Source organism: Lutzomyia longipalpis, chromosome 3, assembly GCF_024334085.1.
Source record: "Lutzomyia longipalpis isolate SR_M1_2022 chromosome 3, ASM2433408v1".
In the NCBI taxonomy this organism is placed as follows: domain Eukaryota; kingdom Metazoa; phylum Arthropoda; class Insecta; order Diptera; family Psychodidae; genus Lutzomyia; species Lutzomyia longipalpis.
In genome coordinates this window covers 17882514-17900828 of record NC_074709.1, presented here as the reverse complement: position 1 = coordinate 17900828, position 18315 = coordinate 17882514, and the positions used below count along the sequence as shown (strand labels likewise).

At 36.5% G+C, this 18315-nt stretch overlaps 4 protein-coding genes across 6 annotated transcripts in view; 3 read left to right on the top strand and 1 right to left on the bottom strand.

Moving 5' to 3' along the window:
- LOC129792365 (transient receptor potential cation channel subfamily A member 1) overlaps nucleotides 1-18315 on the top strand; it is a 1125827-nt gene that overhangs the window by 1086418 nt on the left and 21094 nt on the right. The gene's annotated exons all lie outside the window — the stretch shown is intronic.
- LOC129792430 (PIH1 domain-containing protein 2) overlaps nucleotides 1-18315 on the top strand; it is a 927269-nt gene that overhangs the window by 887860 nt on the left and 21094 nt on the right. The gene's annotated exons all lie outside the window — the stretch shown is intronic.
- On the top strand, nucleotides 877-6730 carry LOC129791532 (uncharacterized). Its single transcript, XM_055829692.1, has 8 exons — nucleotides 877-1409; nucleotides 2388-2544; nucleotides 3132-3256; nucleotides 3375-3542; nucleotides 3702-3865; nucleotides 4004-4545; nucleotides 5809-6015; nucleotides 6203-6730. Exons 1-8 carry the CDS (start codon nucleotides 877-879, stop codon nucleotides 6728-6730), a joined length of 2424 nt encoding a protein of 807 aa, XP_055685667.1.
- Nucleotides 8618-18315, bottom strand: part of LOC129792419 (lachesin) — an 83980-nt gene continuing 74282 nt past the window's right edge. For all 3 annotated transcript variants that reach the window (XM_055831475.1, XM_055831476.1, XM_055831477.1), the window contains 5 exons: nucleotides 10867-11074; nucleotides 10451-10741; nucleotides 9886-10170; nucleotides 9595-9660; nucleotides 8618-9285 (listed from right to left, as the gene is read on the bottom strand). In XM_055831475.1, the coding sequence (XP_055687450.1) occupies nucleotides 9008-9285; nucleotides 9595-9660; nucleotides 9886-10170; nucleotides 10451-10741; nucleotides 10867-11074 (1128 nt within the window). In that variant the 3' untranslated portion in view covers nucleotides 8618-9007. The remainder of the gene's footprint in view (nucleotides 9286-9594; nucleotides 9661-9885; nucleotides 10171-10450; nucleotides 10742-10866; nucleotides 11075-18315) is intronic.

Below are 18315 nucleotides of genomic sequence, written 5' to 3'. Positions count from 1 at the left end.
AAAAAAACGGAAAAATGCATTTTCCTTCAGGAAAAGCGGGAAAAACATAGAAAAAGCCATAAAAATTTAGAAATGTTGCTTATCCGAATGAGAGTGATGAACTGAATTGATAGAATTTGTACATAAAAGTAAAAATCAATTAGGAAATTCTCAGGATTTTGAATTTTTGTCTTTTTCTTATCCTTTCTAAAACAATAAAAAAAACTTTTTTTATTATTAAAAATCTATTGTACTTTGGATTTGTATTAACTTTCAGTCTTATAAATCTCTAATAAATTAGAATATTTGGAGTATTCTCAAATCAAATATTTAGGACACAGAATGTCCGCCATTAGATGCCATGATTGAGAAACCACGCCACGCTAGAGCCGCCATGTTTTGATGATCAATTTCTTGATTTCGTCGGCACCGTCTTTCATTTACCGGGAAGACATTTTAAATACACCCGCAATTTATTAAAACGATTAAAATTCTTTAAAAGATAAATTCTGGTTTTCTTAGGATGTATTATCTCAAATCAACATTAATAATTTACTTATGTAAAATGTAGAATCTAATCACGATTCATATGCAAGAGAACATAGCAAAGGGACATAGGATATATAGTTAAAGAGTTGCAAGTGGAAAATGATACATCATTAGGCAAGAGAGAGCGGAGGAAAAGCAACCATATATAAGCTTGGGCAGACCAAACAATGAAGAAAAATGATCATTTTCCTGTCTTGACAGCCTGAAGAACAATTTGCATAACGAATTAGACATCAATCCATCAAAATGACAAATTCCATCATAAGAAAATCCAAATTTCTCCCCCACAATGAGCACACACAACATATAAAGCAGAAGGAATCCTCTCATGTTTTCTCAATGTGCGAAATGTGCCGCAGAAAGTGCTTTGGTCTTTTTATCCTTGCTTACTGCATCGTACTGGTTACCCCCCAAGGTGCCTTCAGTCATGGTGATATCATTAGGACCTTTGTTGCAAAGTACAAGCAAATACGAACTGTGAATTTACTCCTGTGCACCAACACGCATCTCATTGAGGCATCCCGAGGATTAATGGAAGCTGGGGTGCAAGTTAAAATGCAAAGTGTTGAGAAGATAAATGTCTGGAGTGATCTATGGGATGTATTTGCGTGCAAGATGTTTCGAAAAATAATAATTTTGGACTTGGAGTGCGAAGGTAGCGAGAGGATCTTGCTGGAGCTTGCCACCTTCAGTCAGAGCTTCAAATCCTGCAATCATTGGCTCCTGCTGGAGAATGTGCGTTCTGTGCCATTGAATGTCTTCGAGCAGCTCCCCATTCACGTTAGTACGGAGATAATGCTGGCAACGAGGGATGAGAACTTTGGTCATAGCAATGCAACCGCGTACACAGCTGCTGGAAGCTATTGGCTATACGATATCTGGTGAGATGATTTAAATTCAACCCGAAATGCCACCACCACCACCCCCAAGATGAAGATTTTTACTTGAAGAATCTTCGCTCCATGGGGGTTTCATCGTCGAAAGATGCTCCCGTCATACTCCTTTGGTATATGGAGGGGATTTTATGGGATTTTTATGACCACGAGACTGTACAATAAAATTAAAAAATTAATTCCATTTTATATTTTCATAAAGCGTATAAAATAAATATTATACGAGTCTGCTGATTCATGCAGTGCTCCGTATAATAATGGGAACGATTTTGTGAGTTTTGAGTGGAAAATTAGGAGCATAAAAAGGTGCATTTGGTACAATTATTGGATCTCCCCACTGACCTGTATCCTCGTAGATTTAATGATGTGTTAAAAACAAATCTGTTTCTTTTAATGTTGTTTTGTTGGAGATTTTCCTTAAATCATTTTCACATAAAATTTCCCCGCCTTCCATTTTCTTGTGGACAAAGCAAAATTGTTTTCTTTCATTTCCAAGAATATTGATTGATACTTTAAGTATTTTTCTTAAATTTTTCAACATTCAATTTGATTCTCTTCTTTATTTATTATTTCTACCAGCAAGTCTTATCAGAATTCTTTCCCCGAAAATCATTTCTTGTACATTTTCAAGGTTTTCAATAAAGCATTTTCAATTTTCACACTCCCAAAATAGAATTTTTCGGCACACTCTCACGGATTTTTTTCCTATTTGGTCACACAAAACGTCTCGTTTGCAGAAGTTATAAAGCTGTGAAAAATACATGACTGCAGTGGGTTGGAAAAATTGTCCTTGTTCTGAAGCAGCTGCCGCGTCAACTTGGCTTCCACATTTCTCGCTGGAGTGCTCTATTTTTTGAAATATTCCCCACCATATTTCATTTCATTATTTTCTCCTGCTGTTTTCCCTTTCCATTTCATCTAGAATGTCTCAACCGTCTCAACCAAGTAAATGAATGTGATTTGCAGGAGTCCCGGAATTGTCTTCGGAGGGAGTCTCAATGTGACATTCATGGGGAAGTACGAGCCACACATTAACAATGGAAACTTTCAGTTGGTTACTCACGATACAACTATAATACGTCGCAAAAATTTGAATTTGGTACCACTTCGCTGCATGATGGTGGTGAGTAATATACATTATGTAGCTACATATAGAATTAAGTGGAGGCGCCTGGTTACTTAAAGTCAGGCACTCCTTTTGAATGCTTTTTTACATTTTGAATGCAATGGAGACGCCTGGTAATTACAAAAAGCTCCGACTTATCGTAATTAAATGAAGAATTGCAATGGAGGCGCCTGGTAGTCACGAAAAAGCTTAATTTTTTGTAAATTAAATGAGAAATCATTGCGATCTCGCTTGATAGTGTCGAAAAAGCTCCGTCTTATTATTAATTAATCTTAAATCATAGTGGAGGCGCCTGGTAGTCACCAAGAATCTCTCTGGTAGTTACGGAAAATCTCCATCCTTTCTTTTTTTGCAGTTAGGGAAAAATAAACACACAGGTGTAATTCAGAATTTTATTATCAAGAACTCGAGGAGCAACTAAAATTTCAAGAGCTCCAAGAAAGCGTTTTTATGAAAGAAAAACTTCTTTTGAAAGTCTTGGAAATTCTTTTGCTTTCTTCTCTTCAGGATTGAATTAAGGATCAATTTTGCACATTTATTCTTTTATGAATTTAGAGCTTTTTTTTCTTTTCTGTTTTATTAAGATCACTGAAGATCTCGAAGAAACATTCGAAGATTACGTGAGAGGATCACGTAAAAAGCATCTGGATTCTGCTCATCGATTTACCTACACCATTGTTACCTACGTTAAAGATATGTTCAACTTTAGGTACGAATCTTGTTCTTTTTTTTTAAATTTTTAATGTCCTTAAAAAGCTTCTATAAAAAACTGAAAAAAATGTTTTTTATTGAAAATATATGAATAAAATCTTTTGGTTAACCTTTAGTATGCCAACGATGCATTCAAAGTCCTGGGGATACCCAAAAAATGGAACTTTCGACGGAATGATTGGATTTTTAATGCGCGGAGAAGCTGAATTAGGTGGATCACCAGGTTACATTCGAGAAGAACGAGCGCGTGTCGTTGACTTTACAGTTGGGATATGGATTACAAGGTAGATCTTTAAAGAACTACCATAATTTCAAAAAAAAGGTTTAAGAATTAACTTCTTGTTCTTATAGCTTCAACCAATTGAATTGAATTAATATGCTTAATTTTTAAGGACCTTTATAAGCTTCTATATGAGTTATATTTCTTCAAAATTTCTCTTTAGGCCATGCTTCATTTTCCGCCACCCCTTCAAGGAAGGGCTAATAAGCGACGTTTTTATTATTCCTTTCACAAAGTACGTATGGATTAGCATTGCCACAGTGGGTGTCATCTGGATATCATTTGCAGGCTATATTATGTACTGGGAGGGATTTGTCGAGAATACAGGTCAGCAATTTCTACACGACGTAATGAATAAATTAGTTGCTTTGTAGTCCAATATAAACAATTCTGACACGCTATCAAGGGGGGGTGGAGGGTTGGGGAAGGGCGATGTTTATTGAAATTGAACACAAACATTTCCAGATGGTGTTAATGGAGTCCCCAGTGGGGGTGGTGGCGGCACTCAAAGTGGGCATATTGCATCAAATTTCATTTTTCGCAATGCCATTAAAAGTTTGGGAAAATACTTTCCCGGAAATAAATCAAAACTTCGTCGGGGTGACGACACGAAAGGAAAGCCAAACAGTTATGACAAATTCAAAAAGGATGGAGCCGATGGTGTGGAAGGAAGCGAAGAGGCTGAAAGGGGTGGTGACCTGCTGTTCCATCCAACACCCGCGACTACCCCAGAGGGCACTCATCCACAGCGATCTTATCGGCAGATGGGGGCCACCATCCGTACCGAGGCAACTGCCAAAGCTGTGATTGCCAACGCGGGAGCTGTTGTGGGTGGGGAGCGCAGTGTAGTTAAAATTCATAACAGTCGCAGGGGTGTTATTGAAAATTATGAGAAGGAAAAATCAACGAACAGAACTGTTGCTCCCGCTAGGCATCCAACGGCCGCTGAACGCTATTCGCGGAGTGTCATCCTCTTCATTCGCGCCATCTCCCAACAAGGTAATCAGGCAATAAAATTGATGGTCGCACATATTTCATCGTACCCTCCCACGCAGCATAAAGCTCACTGTAAATCAATTTCCCCCACAGCCTACATCCCTTGCTACTAGAATTGTAGTCGTGGAAGCTTGCAGGAAATTAACTTTATGGCGAAGAGTCGTGATTTACACGCAGATTTGGGTTTTAGTTAATCCGAGAGAGTGGTACAGGTGAATTTGAATTTCTTTTTAGGGAGTTTGAATAGATAAAAAATAAATATTTTCTTTAATGAATTTTAGGAATTAAAATCATTGAAATTAATACAAAAATATTAAATTGAGATTTTAGACCAAAGATTAAAATTTAAATATATGTTTGAACTCAATGTTTCCTCAAAATTAATTCCTTACGCATCGTGTAATAAATTATTTAGCCCCCGTCGAAATTTCTTACCCGGCTGGTTTTCTTCTTAATTAAGACATTTCACTATAAATTAGTGGAACTTGAAGATCAAATTTGCAGCATTAAATCCCAAAATCAATAGATTTACAATATTTTCTCACTCTCACACCCACCCATTGGTACCTCTGACGACGACATTGGCTCCGTTCCTGAGATTAATTAAAATCCTGTTCGTGTCCTTTTTACTTCCTGAAACAGCATCATTAAGCGATTGAAAAATGTTGATAAGGAAAAAGTCATTATGCAAATGCGAATCAAGGAGAATCGTAGAAAAAAAATCGTGCAATGGAAACAATTCCCAACCAATTCACACTTCCATTTTACCCCTAAAAGTATAGATACAAAGCGCAACATATTGTGGATTTTAGGATTTTATTGAGAGATAGAAAATGTATATAGGTAGAGATGATAGTTGCGTTCAAAATGAAATTGCCTTTGGCAATTTAAACAAACAATCGATTTTAGTTGTCTCGGTGGATTGAATTTTTTTTCGTCGCAGTAAATCGCTCGTCTCTCAGTGAGTGGGGTATTTGTGCAATCCAGCCAATAAAGCACAATGAAACAAATATTTTTCCGCTTGTATGATCATCAGGACAGTCCGTAAATTGGGCGTTTCGTTGTCATTCAGATGGGTGAAACATAGGAGATAGAGTGGGTGGGGTACATTGCATGAGAGTTGTGTCTCTGTTTTGAATAAAAAAAAAATGGAATGACCCAAATCGGACCAAATAAGATTTTTCTCACAAAATTTTGTAAATTACAACGTTAATTTTATTGAGAAATTCATAATTTTCTTTAACTCTATTTTACACACAGGAACTGAAGCAAAGGAATCACCAACTCATGTCTGTGCTGGCAGTATTGCAATGCAAATTCTCGTTTTGTTTGCTTTCTTCACCTTCCAGTATTACTCAGCAAGTATTGTTGGTTCACTCCTCATGGAGAAACCTAAAACAATCAAAACCCTGAGAAATCTAATCGACAGTAACCTGGAACTTGGAGCTGAAGATATACTTTACACTCGAGATTTCTTCGTGGTGAGTTGATAAAGATTTATTCAAGCTTATCGGGGGAGTTATTTCCTTTAAAGCTTCAGCTAATCATTGAAATATTCTCTTAAAACTCTTTGGAAAATAATCAATTATGGCGTCCCTGGCGTCCTTTATGTTTCATCTTAATTATGTTTCATGTGAATTTGTGTTTCAATTGATTTTTAAACTACAGAGAACAACCGACCCAGTGGCTCAAGAATTGTTCAGAAAACGCATAAAATACTTCGATAAGAATAATCAAGAAGTAGAGAATTTTTTGCGTCCCGATGTTGGGATGCCAAAGGTGAAAAAGGGCGGTTATGCGTTTCATATTGACGTCTCGGCTGCATATAAAATCATACGGGATACCTTTACAGAGCGTGAAATCTGTGATTTAGTTGAAATTGATCTCTTCCCCTCGTACTCCTTCATGATGATCAGCATGGTGCGAAAGGGTTCACCGTACCGGAAGATGATGATCTACGGCATGAGGAAGACCGTTGAAACCGGGGTTGCGTATCGAACGAAGGATTTCTATCAGACACCGCAGCCTAAATGTACGCGTCAGATGAAAGCTACCGATCTTATTGTTAACGTTGAGAGACTCTTCTCGGCTCATGCATTGCTAATTTGTGGCTTTCTTTTGAGCTTGATTGTGCTTAGTGTGGAGCTGCTTTATAGGAATTTAACAAACCGTAACAAAGCACGTAGAAGGCATTAGAAAGTTTGCAAAAATTGACGTAGGAAAATGGCGTACAAAATGGCGTTGTTGAGCATTAGTAAAGTTTTCACGAAAAAAGTCAAACACTGAACAAATTCTTTCGTTTATTTTATCATATTAATAATTTATAGTTTCTTCTTTTCTTTTTTTTTCCTTATACAACGTAAAATATAAACTTAGAAGTAAATTTCTGTACACCACAAAATTGCAATAAATTCTTAATTCTACAATATTTAAATTTCGTTTTCTCTTCGAATGCATTTCAATAAGACTCAATAAGTTTTTTTTATTTCCTCATAATATATACTTACAATATTCTTCTTTATCTTACAATACAAGATTTGATAGCACGGCATTATTGACTAAAATATCCTTCATAATAATTTTATCTAACGTCATAAAACTCACTCTAAAAATCTCGCAATAAATTCCACTCTCTAGTTTTATTAGGGTTGAAAATTATATATTTACAATTTAGACATAAAAAATTGAAGGAATAATAAAAAATCCATTTGGGTCAACTAGAAAGTCTCTCTATTTTATTCTCTAAAATTCAATTCCAATCCCTTATGCAATATTATGTGTAGTTTGCTCTCATGCAACACCACGTTCCATTACTTCAGAATGCGTTGCGATGATTGATTTTTGGGAAATTAATGAAATTCGTGAAACTCATTGTTCACAATCAAATTGTCTTCTTGGCTAAATTTAATTAAAAATTCACATTTGACTTCATTGTGTCAACTCTCTGGAAGCAAAATGGAGTCAAAATTTCAACATTTAAATGGACAACTTTTGGGGATAGGTAGGTATAATGCAACTATGGGTATTTGGAAATTCATTTTGTTTTTTTTTTTTTTTAATTCACGGGCATTTTTTTGTATTTTAATATATTTTATGTTACAAAGATACAGCATTTCAATACTTTCGGATGTTGTTTTGTTAATTAACAATAAATCTAATTTTATTAAAAATATAAATTACTAAAAAAAATGAAAGGAAAACAGGTAAGAAACCAATTTAGACGTTAAGAAACTCTAAAAACTTCCTCTTTTCTGTTGAAAGTTTTTGACTTTTTAATTGAATTTTAAATAAATAAAAATAAAATAATCTCTTATTTTTTTTTACATTTTTTAAAGTTTTTTCTTTGTAAAAAGAAATATTTTAACCCATTTTCTCATTGTACTACATATGTACGTATATACCTATACATACATTCGAAAAAATATTTTTTATTGACCTTGTGTGTATAAAAATGTCATAATTAAAATGTCATAATTAAATTATATCCACAAAAAGTCGAAAAGATTCGGTTAAAGAAAAATGTTAGATCTTTTTTGCGCAAAATTTCAAGAATTTTGTTTGAAAATTGACTATTCAAGACAATTTATCAAAAAATGATTTTTTTAAATTGCCATGAAAAGTCAATTTTCTATTGAAATCCTTTAAAATTAATGGAAAAGTTTCTTAATTATTTTTTCTTTAACAAAATCTATTGAATTTTCGTGAAAATAAGGACTTTTTATGCCCTTTTAGCTGTGATAATTTCATTTATGCCATTTATGCAATTAAAGTCAATAAAAAATTCTAATTGTTATAAATATAGTTCAATGGATAAATCTGGGTTAAAAAATTGCACCCTTGTTGCCTCGCCATGATATGAGCTTTGCCAACATCCAGAATTAAACTTTATATGTTGAACCTGACGTCCAGCAATAAATCAAAGACTTTAGATTATTACTTATAAATTATTATTGTATGTTGATATGGATAGAATAGTTAGTTATTAAAAGATATCTTAATTCAACTCCATAAAAATAAATAACCTAAACATCTAACATTTGAGCCCGTTTGATGTACTTCTCAGAGCAGTTTTTCGTGTTTGTCTGCTTTCTGATACTTCTAACAACTCTGAGAAGCATATAAAGACATTTTGATGAGATATGTTACACTTTTTTTGCATTTTAGATTATGTCGAAGGAAGATATGCTTTATCATTTCATCGAAGACTTTTTTCTTTAACAACAAAAATTCAACTATATTTTGCATAATTCTTCGTTGAAGTTTTTTTTACAAAAAAAATCCTTCCTATGAGGAATTTAGGGATTTTTTCTTTTGAAAAATAAGAAATTAAGGAATTTCGAATGGAATAAAAATAGATTTATTTTAGGAATTACTAAGAATATAAATTGGTAATACTGATTGGCTCCTAAAGGGTTTTATTTTGGTTTTTTTTTATGTGCAAGAACGATCTACAATTTGAGTGATCGACTACACTCAACAGGCGTAGAAAAGTATCCGTGGTGGTAGGAGCGTTAGGAGGAGGAATGATATGTAGCTGAGGATATGACTGATATCTGCTATGTGGTCACTGGATGAGTGTCCGTACTCCTTGGGTGGGAAGTCCGTGTAGAAGACACTCTGACCAATGGCGAGGGTACCTTTGCGATCACCCGTTGCTGTATTGGGGGATGCATGATTGCTGTCTGGTGTCCTCATGGAGAACACCACTTCGGGCTGGATGATTCGTGAAGAGTCATTCCGGAGTGGCGTAGCTGCGAGGGGAGAAAAAAAGAAGAAGGGCACAAAAAGGGGAGGGTGGTTATAAAAATGCGGTGGTATTGCATGTTTTAAGCAAAGTGGAAATCGAGGAACTCAATTTGTTGATGGAACTTCGATCCGTATATAAATCCAGCGCGAGTGGAGCGGATAAAATAAGAACCTCTGCCATCCAATTGAAATTCCCCACTCGTGGTGGATGGGTTATAGTGGTATGGATGTGGCTCCACGATGGCTTTTCGAAAAATGGGGAGGCTTCCTGAAATATGTGGGGACTCATTGAATTTCGTTTAAAATTCACTTACTCTCTTTTGGTTCTGCCGACACCACGTGTGTTATTTGCTTTGATGGTGATGATGGCTGTGGTATTTCTATGTGTATCCCCGCAGCATCCCCAGGCATTGCACATAGAAGAAAGTTAGAAAGAGAGAAAGATGAGCGGGGGGACGGAGTGGAAGTAAATGATTGAGTACAGATAGATTTTCTATTCTTCATGCGCCAAAAATCTCCTAACATTCTATGGTGAAATTGAATAGATAAGTGTATTTTTATAGTAAATGAGAGGCGGATGTGGTTTTGTTCGGTGGGGAAATTACCATAAACTCGTATTGATCCCTCTGTTTCCCCCAATGAATTCTTCGATATGCATCTGTAATTGCCGAAATCACCATTCTGGAGATTCTTGATTGTCAGCTTCATGTGTGCCCGATATGAGTTTTCTGTGTAATCGATTAGATACTTTTTACTGGGTAGCACCATCACAGAATTGTAAACCCAGTAGATGATGGCACGTGGATGGGCTTCCGTGTGGCAATCAATTGTTACATCCGTTCCAGCAGGTGCCCCAACCAATTGATTCGGCACCCAAATCATCGGAGAAACTACAAATAGAACACACAACAAAGTAGTAAAGGAAATATTTGTTAATAGAAATGTTAGTTAAGGAAGTGTCCAAAGAGGAAACCACAAGGTAGGTAAAAGTTATGTATATAGAGAGATAATTTTATCACAGCACTACACTGGCATATAGCATCCATGGCATCCGTGGCAATGCAGCATTTAATACCACCCGACGGGATAACAATAAAGTGCAAAGGGAAGTTTCAGTTTACGTGATGGGATTTAAAGGAAAATATAACAACAGCAAAAAAAATAACTCACACTCCACATCGAGAATAATCCTCTTGGACACGGAAGGTGGAACACCATTGGTGGCAATGCAGAGGTAAGCTCCCATTTCATTGCGACTCACTTTAATGAGTTGCAGTTGCTCCCCATCGTAGACCATGACCTTTTTCTTCCGTTCCACCGTAATCGATTGACCATCCTCCCGGCGCCAGATGATCTTTGGTGTGGGAAACCCATCGGCACGGCATGTCATGTTGATACTCTGATTTTCACGCACAGCCACAGAAGAGGGTGTGCTCTCGATGTCGAGGATATTCGGTGGGACTGTCAATGGGAAAACGACGACATAGCACACATATACAATTGACACGGAAAATTCATTTTGATTCCCATCCCCCATTTGAGGGTGAAAGCCACCAACACCACCAACCTAATTCCAAGAAACTCACCCACAACTTGGAGATACCCCACTTGACTTATCATGGGGTTCGTGTTCACTTGACACATGTAATAACCGCGATCATCCTGTTGCGCCTGACTCACATGGAGCAACCATGTATTGGCGTTGTCGTATGTGATACTGTAGCGGGGAATCCGAGAAATCACATGGCGGTGAATTGTTAGTATCATTTGCCTGTCAATGTGGATCCACGCAACCTGAAAGACAGGATTTTACCATATAAAATTAGTCTTCATGCACAGCAGGTGTCTACTCGAATATAATTTAAATCACACACAGGAGGGTGAACATATTGAGCACGCCATTGAATGTTATTCTTGGTTCCTTCAAAGGAAGGTTAAGACCTTGGTTAAGGCGCTTTGTGATTTTGAAGAGATAATAGACGAACAGATTGTTCCTTTTTTTCTATTAGAAAGCTTTTTCTTATTAAGTCTGATAAGAAAGGAATTTATGCATCGATGTCATAAAACCATTATGATGAAAAGAACCGTAAGTAATACTCAAGGGAAAGGGAACAATAAAATCAACAGAAAAACCCCCAAATATTAATGCCTGAGGAAAGAGTAAAATGTGTTCGAAACGTAGCATAAATAGAAAACGAGGAAAATTGAACAAGTCAGCTCCCTTGTTTTCACTTCCTCAACATTGAAAAGTAAAATTAATTAAAATTATTGAAATTAAACATAATAATGCTCAGTAACAACCAGGCGCCTCCATTTAGATTTATTATTTAATTTAAAGCTCTATCTACAGCGAGCGAATTCCTGTGCAATAGGTCCAAATTTTCCAAAAAAAAAACTATATTATGTTTGATTTTTCCTCGCTGGTACCTGGCGTCTCCACTGCAAAATATAGCTCTATTAGTGGCATAAAGTAGAAATATCCCTGGAACTACCAGGCGCCTCCATCTCGAACTATTGAATATTCCGTACACACATAAAATTACCACATGTGGTATATGATTCAACACTCTCCGTCGTAGCTATTAAATTTTCTCGGAGACTCGAAGAATTTTATTAGAACTACATATTGCAGCAGAAGCATCGATTTGCATTGTCTAGAGGCGAGATTGCACATTACCCAAAATTTGAATGTAGCATGCATAAATTCATATATTGGTGGACTAAAATGGGATTACCAGTTGGGGTAGGAGGATGCGATTGCTAAAGCTCTGCGTGTTTTAGTTTTATTCGCATTTTAACGACTTGAGAAATCCAATTTATATCGATTTGCAGATTTATGTTGTGTATCCCATTGGTAATCTCTACAATAATGCACAACACACCCAGTCACATGCAGACGTGGCATGAGAGGGGTATAAAACACGAGAAAACAAATAAATAAATTAAAGCGAAATCTCTCGTCTTAGCACTAACAGCGGGGTGGATGCGGTTTCACGTGAAACTTTTCTCGCGCTTATGGAGCTCCGGAGGAATATACCTATAGAGGGGGTGGTGAAAGTCCATGAATCTGCAGGTGGCATTCATGCAATTTTCATATCTCAATTCCCCGCCACAGTCCGGGGCGAGCACAACGCCAGAGCATAAATCCTAAGTGGATAAGAATGACGGAAATTAATTTTAATCTGATCATTTGTCCGGTGGTTGCGAGGAAAGTATATTAAAATCCACTTCTTCCATACTCCACAGCAGATCTCCGGTGCGGTTTCAGCGAAAAAAAAGATCCAATCGGTTTAACTGTTCTGGAAGGTTTTTTTTTTGCTCCATCCACCCCCATCGTCAAACAGTTGATGTTTTCCCCATACAGCCCCCGCCCCCAACATTGGGTATTCTTTTGCATATTTCTGAAATAACAATTTTCTGTGAATGAGAAGCACACACATCAGCTTGAGTGCTTTCCATCCCCACTTGCGCCGTTTTCTTGCTGTATGCTTTTCATCTCTCTCAGAGCATGGCTCTTCGTATTCACTACTGCAGAGACCTCCACCCACAGCCCCCGCCCATCCCCAACATGTATCGTATTCTCTCTGGTTGTATATGCCATATACAAGTAAAGTATTCACAAGACGTTGGATCACCTACAAATATCCCGCAATATGAGTCACGTGTTTAGCGAAATGACTTTCACGCCACGGTCTCGTCATCTTTCCAATGCCACCATAAATGGTTGTGGTTAAAATTAATGTCGCACAGGAATATGTAAAAAAAAATGAAGCGAAATATACAGAAAAAATGTCGCCAGAATTGAGTTTGGGAAACAAAGTTTTTTCATTATTGCATTTTCCTTTGTCATGCAGGAAAGCCCTCCATTTTCAGCAATCACGCGCACATTTCCTGAGAAGCTCGCAGTGAAAGCACTAAATTCGATTTAATTTTTCTCCACCATGCGGGAAAATGCCATGCAATACAAAAGACACACACCGCCACTCAATTTTGCACATATACGGGAAGATGCAGGAAACCCTACCCTCGACATTTTCCTCCTTTTCCTCATATAGGAGCATCATACTATATGTTAAAGGAAAACGCCAAAGCGCCAAGGAAGCTTCCTCCCTCAAAAGCTATTGACGTGTGATTCTGCGAGTGTCTGTCAATGAACTTGCAATTGAAAGGCAAGAATAAAGTGGTCTTACTTCCAAGCACTAGACATGCAAACGATTTCCCAGCACTTTCCGTTAAATAAGACACTTTTCCATCGAGAAATCAAACACCGCGCATCACAAAGGATATTGCTGCTGCACCCCCTAAATGTCAAGCTTGCTTTTGAGGGAAATTGAAAAACGAAAAACAAGAAAAAAAAAACATTATTGAAAATTACTTGGAAAACTCCTTGAGGAATCCGTTTTTGTGTTAATTAAATAACAACTTTGGGTCTTTGTTTTGTTTTGAGATCAACGCCTACGGAAAATTCTTCAATTCTTCATGCATTTTAGATGCATTTTCAACAGTAATCCAATACTGGAACATGTTAGAATGTTGCTAGGCAAAAGTTTTCGAAAATGTTGCTTCATTGAGGACAAACAACTTTCCTTCCTGTTGCTTTACCTCAAACAAATATTACGTCATTTTCGGAGAAAATCGCCTCAAACAAAATTCATATATAATGTTTAATTAATATCAACGAACGGATACGTGGTAAGTTTCAATAAGGAAACTCTCCGAAAAAGAAACTTTTAAACGACTAATAAACTTCAGTTATTTTATAATCTCTCATGAAACTTATCATAATGAATTTCTTTTCTCAAATAACGACAAAAGTTTTTAGGATAAAAGTCACAATTTTGTCTGAATTTATTGAAGATAACTCTATTTAGTGAATGAAGAAAAGGAGTTTATTCATTTTTCTATTTTTCGGCTTAGAGGATCAATAACTGAAGAAATTTGATAAAACAAAAAAGATTTATTGAAACTCGTTAAATCTATAGAATTATAGATTTAAAAGATAAAGAAAACGCATCATTTATGCTTTCTAGCAACGTTTTGACTTTACAATACTATTTGTATTATACAAAAATAGGTAGCTTTATGGATATTTTTCCTTATAATTTTTTTTCTGACTGTATTTCTGAAATTTTCTGTTTACTGTATTCACGAGGAAAATAATTGTCAAGGAGGAAGGAGAGAAAAAAAATGTATTCCAGCAAGGAATGTTTGACAATTTTGTGCTTATAATTTGAATTGCTAACTCCCAGCAAAGGCAGCTATTCAATAGGAATTTCCTAAACAGCATTCATGTCGGTTTACCAGAATGCAAGTGGTGGAAAGTTTTATTCAAATGATTACACGCTGAACAAGAGTTCTCACCATACTGTACAACATCCCCCCAAAAAACACCATCCCTAAAATGCAAATATCTATGCATATTTTTGGGTATGGCGAATTTCCTTGGAAATTCCCAAAAATTCTTTTTCACAAATTTTTATGCACAAGATTCCGCTTTGTTTCATTAAATTATGAATTCATACTGACGAGGGGGTTCTATATAGGAAAATGAGGAGGATGTCCTTTTATTTTCAAAAGGCAAAATAACTCCATCATGTATAGAAGAAAGGATATTTTGTATGAAAAGGGTGTAAAGGAAGAAATGAGAGGATGCACAAGGGAGATTTTCCCATAGTAAGTTTATAAAACATCTCCTCTGGAGCAAGGAAATATAATTTAGACATATGTAATGTTCTCCACACAGGATACTTTGTGTGTAGCTGCAACATAAGATGGGAAATGTTGCCATCGTTGCCATTATTTCTTATTTTGTCGTTTTTGAACTTTATGTTAGTTTATCTCTGGAGTCTTGACCCAGTGTCGTTTCCCCGCCTCGCCACTGTGTGCACAAGATCAATATCAATTTAATAGTTACACCCTGGGTCGTGAAGCTACGTGTGTAGAGGGAACTCTCTCCCAGCAATGTGAGAAGAAGAAATTATGTTGGAAGTATTGCACACTATATTGAACTTGTGCAGATGTTAAGAGGGCCTCTGAGGAAACACATTCGAGTTGTATTCTCAAACTGCTGTAAACGACACACTTGGCGAAATCACGCGACAGGCTTATCTTTGACGCTATTCTCCACCCACAATAGACGACATATGCTGGTTGAGGGAGGAGGTGGCTTTTAGTGCATGAAAAAGGGTGTGTGAACAATTTGCGGAATTTAAAGGGCGATTTAAATTTTTAAATATATTCTGCCCTACTTCAGATCGTACTTTTATACAGTAGAGGCACATAGTAGAGGTTTCGTAATTTAAGACTATTTTTACACATCTTCTAAATGTCTTTCTTATGAAAGATTATTAAAAGAAAACATAAGAAGCTAAGAATAAATTTTCTTTCAGCAAAAAATAAAATTTTCTCAAAGCTTTCGGTAAATTTACACCTTTTTTCAGGGGCAAAGTAAAAAAATTCTCTACATAGATAAATAAGTTTAATTCTTAACGATTTAAATCGATAAAATGGAAAAACTATCATAAAGCCATTGATATGAGCCCTATTGCGAGTCCCCGCTGTATTATTTTCTCTTATCAAATCATGACTTAATCAAAATCCAGTCAATATTGCAAAAGAACACAGAAGAAGGCAAATATACAGGCAAATCAAGCCTCTACAAGCACTAGCACATTGCATTGCTACATTGGTTGTGATGTCTCTTTTTCTTTTGCAATTTGGTTCCCATTTTCTTTTTGCTCCTTTTTGAATAATATCAGTTCAGCTATTATTTATTGATGAGAGCAGAAGAAAATAAGGAAATATTGTGTGCACTTTGTTTTCCCATCCAAAACCACCCCTTTTTGCCAGGATGTGTCTTTCGTGTGTGGGGGGGGGGGGTGTATGGAAATTGGAGTCTGGGTGTGGGTGCCAAGAGTATATATGTGTGTCAGTGTCTAAAGTTTCAGAATTTATGTTGCTGCTGGGTAAACTACAACCAGCGCTTTTCTTGTCCATTAAATTATTCATATACACCGTCAACTGACTTCCTTCGTAAAACCCCTGGCACTCCTTCCTCTACATACATACATATTCCCACCAGTATCCCCATATGTGCGTATATGGGCTCCGGTAAAGGATACACTTGACTGCTTTTTTCCGATATTTATTGCTTACATAAATGCGGAGGGAAAGGGATACACATCCCTCCCAAGTGTAGTATTTCTGCAGCACGTGGGAATTCAGGACGACGCGCAAGCACTACATGGAGGGGGGAGAGGGACCACACATAGCCCCATAATATAGCCGCATATATGTATATATAAAAATAAGGACGAGATTAGAAATATTGTTTTAATAGCTCAACGTTACACAATCGAACAAATTCAAACTCCCTTTTATCCTCTTACCGCATATAAAATTGCTAAAAGAAACTTTTTTCTTCACCACACGAGTTGCCGGGGGGATATGTTGGGGGGGGGGAATATTTCCTTTCTCAACACATATTCATGAAAAGTTGCTGCACATGAATAAATGGGATTTTCTATTTATTGAAGAAAAGTTTTTTTATAGGTAAAATTGCGGAAGAAGTTTGGAATGTTTGCTTAAGGCCGACAAGGAGACCGCTACAAGAATTTTTGGACTTGTTGAATATTTCTCGATTTATGGTGGTCGTTACATGACAAAGGACGTATCGTGTATTCTCTAAAAATATATTGATTCTCATTCCTTTTCTCGCATTTTCTCGTCAATAGGATTTTAGATTGGAAAATGTCGATATTTGAAGGGTAGATAAATTTTATGCTTCCCAGTGATTCTTTTAGCTCTAAGAAACAAGTCCTAAGTCTAATTCTTTAGATGAGTTTGACTTATTTATTTTAAGATTGCAAAATCAGGATTTTTTCAAGGGAAACATTAAGCTTTCTAAGGCTTCCAAGAATAGAATAATCGAGATATGAATAGAATCTGTATTTTATTCAAGATTTTTTGTTGCAAATTTTCAACATTTCCCAATTTCAATGAGCCACCACAGCGCGCAGAGACTTGTAATTGAAGATCCTTCTGAGAAATTCTTCCTAAGCGCATGGCTTCAAATATATAGAGTGTGGCTTCAATATGAGGTTGTTAAAGCTTTGCCCTCCCTGTCATTGTGGTAGACATCCTTCCAACGTAATCAATGGATGTGTAATCCTTTCTGCACATAAAATATAAGAAGGACCGATTTTCTGGACGATTGACCGTTGAATACCAAATAGCTTATCTCAATTCATGGAGCGGAATAACTCCACAAACGCTTGAGCTTGAAAAGGAAGGAGTATACCTATATTTTTTTACCACGTAGAATGGTATTCTGATGAATTGTTAACTTTTCAAATTGTCACCGAGTTTACTTCCCCCCACGCATATCACCTTTCAGAACATACCTGGTGAGGGTTGATGCACAATGGGTTAATGGGTCGGGGGGTGCAATGGTGTGACTTGTATAGTGTATGATTTAATAACTTGTATGCCGTTCATTGAGATGTTTCTTGCATGTAGAAAATAATTAAATTGTAAATTGGAAGGTGTTGTAATGTGAGGTATACACGAAAATTTTGCAATGTCAGCGCATTTACAGCACGCATACCTCAGCAAAAACATACATATATAGTTGGTGAGAGATGATGTGATGCGGGAAGAGGCGGAAATCCAAAAGTTTGTGGATATTTTGGGTGAAAGTTTCTTTGCTGAGTGAAAGGAAAGTTTTTGTGTCTGTAAAATTATTGCCAAATCATAAGCTCCTGACTATCTCTAAAATTTCAAATCAAAACTTTTGGTTGTGAGGAGTTTATTGTTAAATTGCTAGTGCACAAACATAAGCTTTTCCGTTAATCCCAATGTGCTATCGGGCATGTTCAATAAACTACCCATAATGCCCAAGACAGAGCAGGAAGAAGCTCACACTGAGAGTAAAGGGAAGTAAGTACATATCTTGTTGAGAAGCTTCCATTGAGGCTGCGAGAGCGCCTAAAGAGATAGTCCATGTTCACTTTTGCGTCCAAGATATTACATATATA

Excerpts from the sequence above, each read along its gene's own strand:
- LOC129791532 (XM_055829692.1), top strand. The coding sequence starts at position 877 with ATGTGCCGCAGAAAGTGCTTTGGTCTTTTTATCCTTGCTTACTGCATC. Across the intron at positions 2,545-3,131 it reads CACTTCGCTGCATGATGGTG|ATCACTGAAGATCTCGAAGA; the intron begins GTGAGTAATATA and ends TGTTTTATTAAG. Across the intron at positions 4,546-5,808 it reads TCTCCCAACAAGGTAATCAG|GAATCACCAACTCATGTCTG; the intron begins GCAATAAAATTG and ends ACTGAAGCAAAG.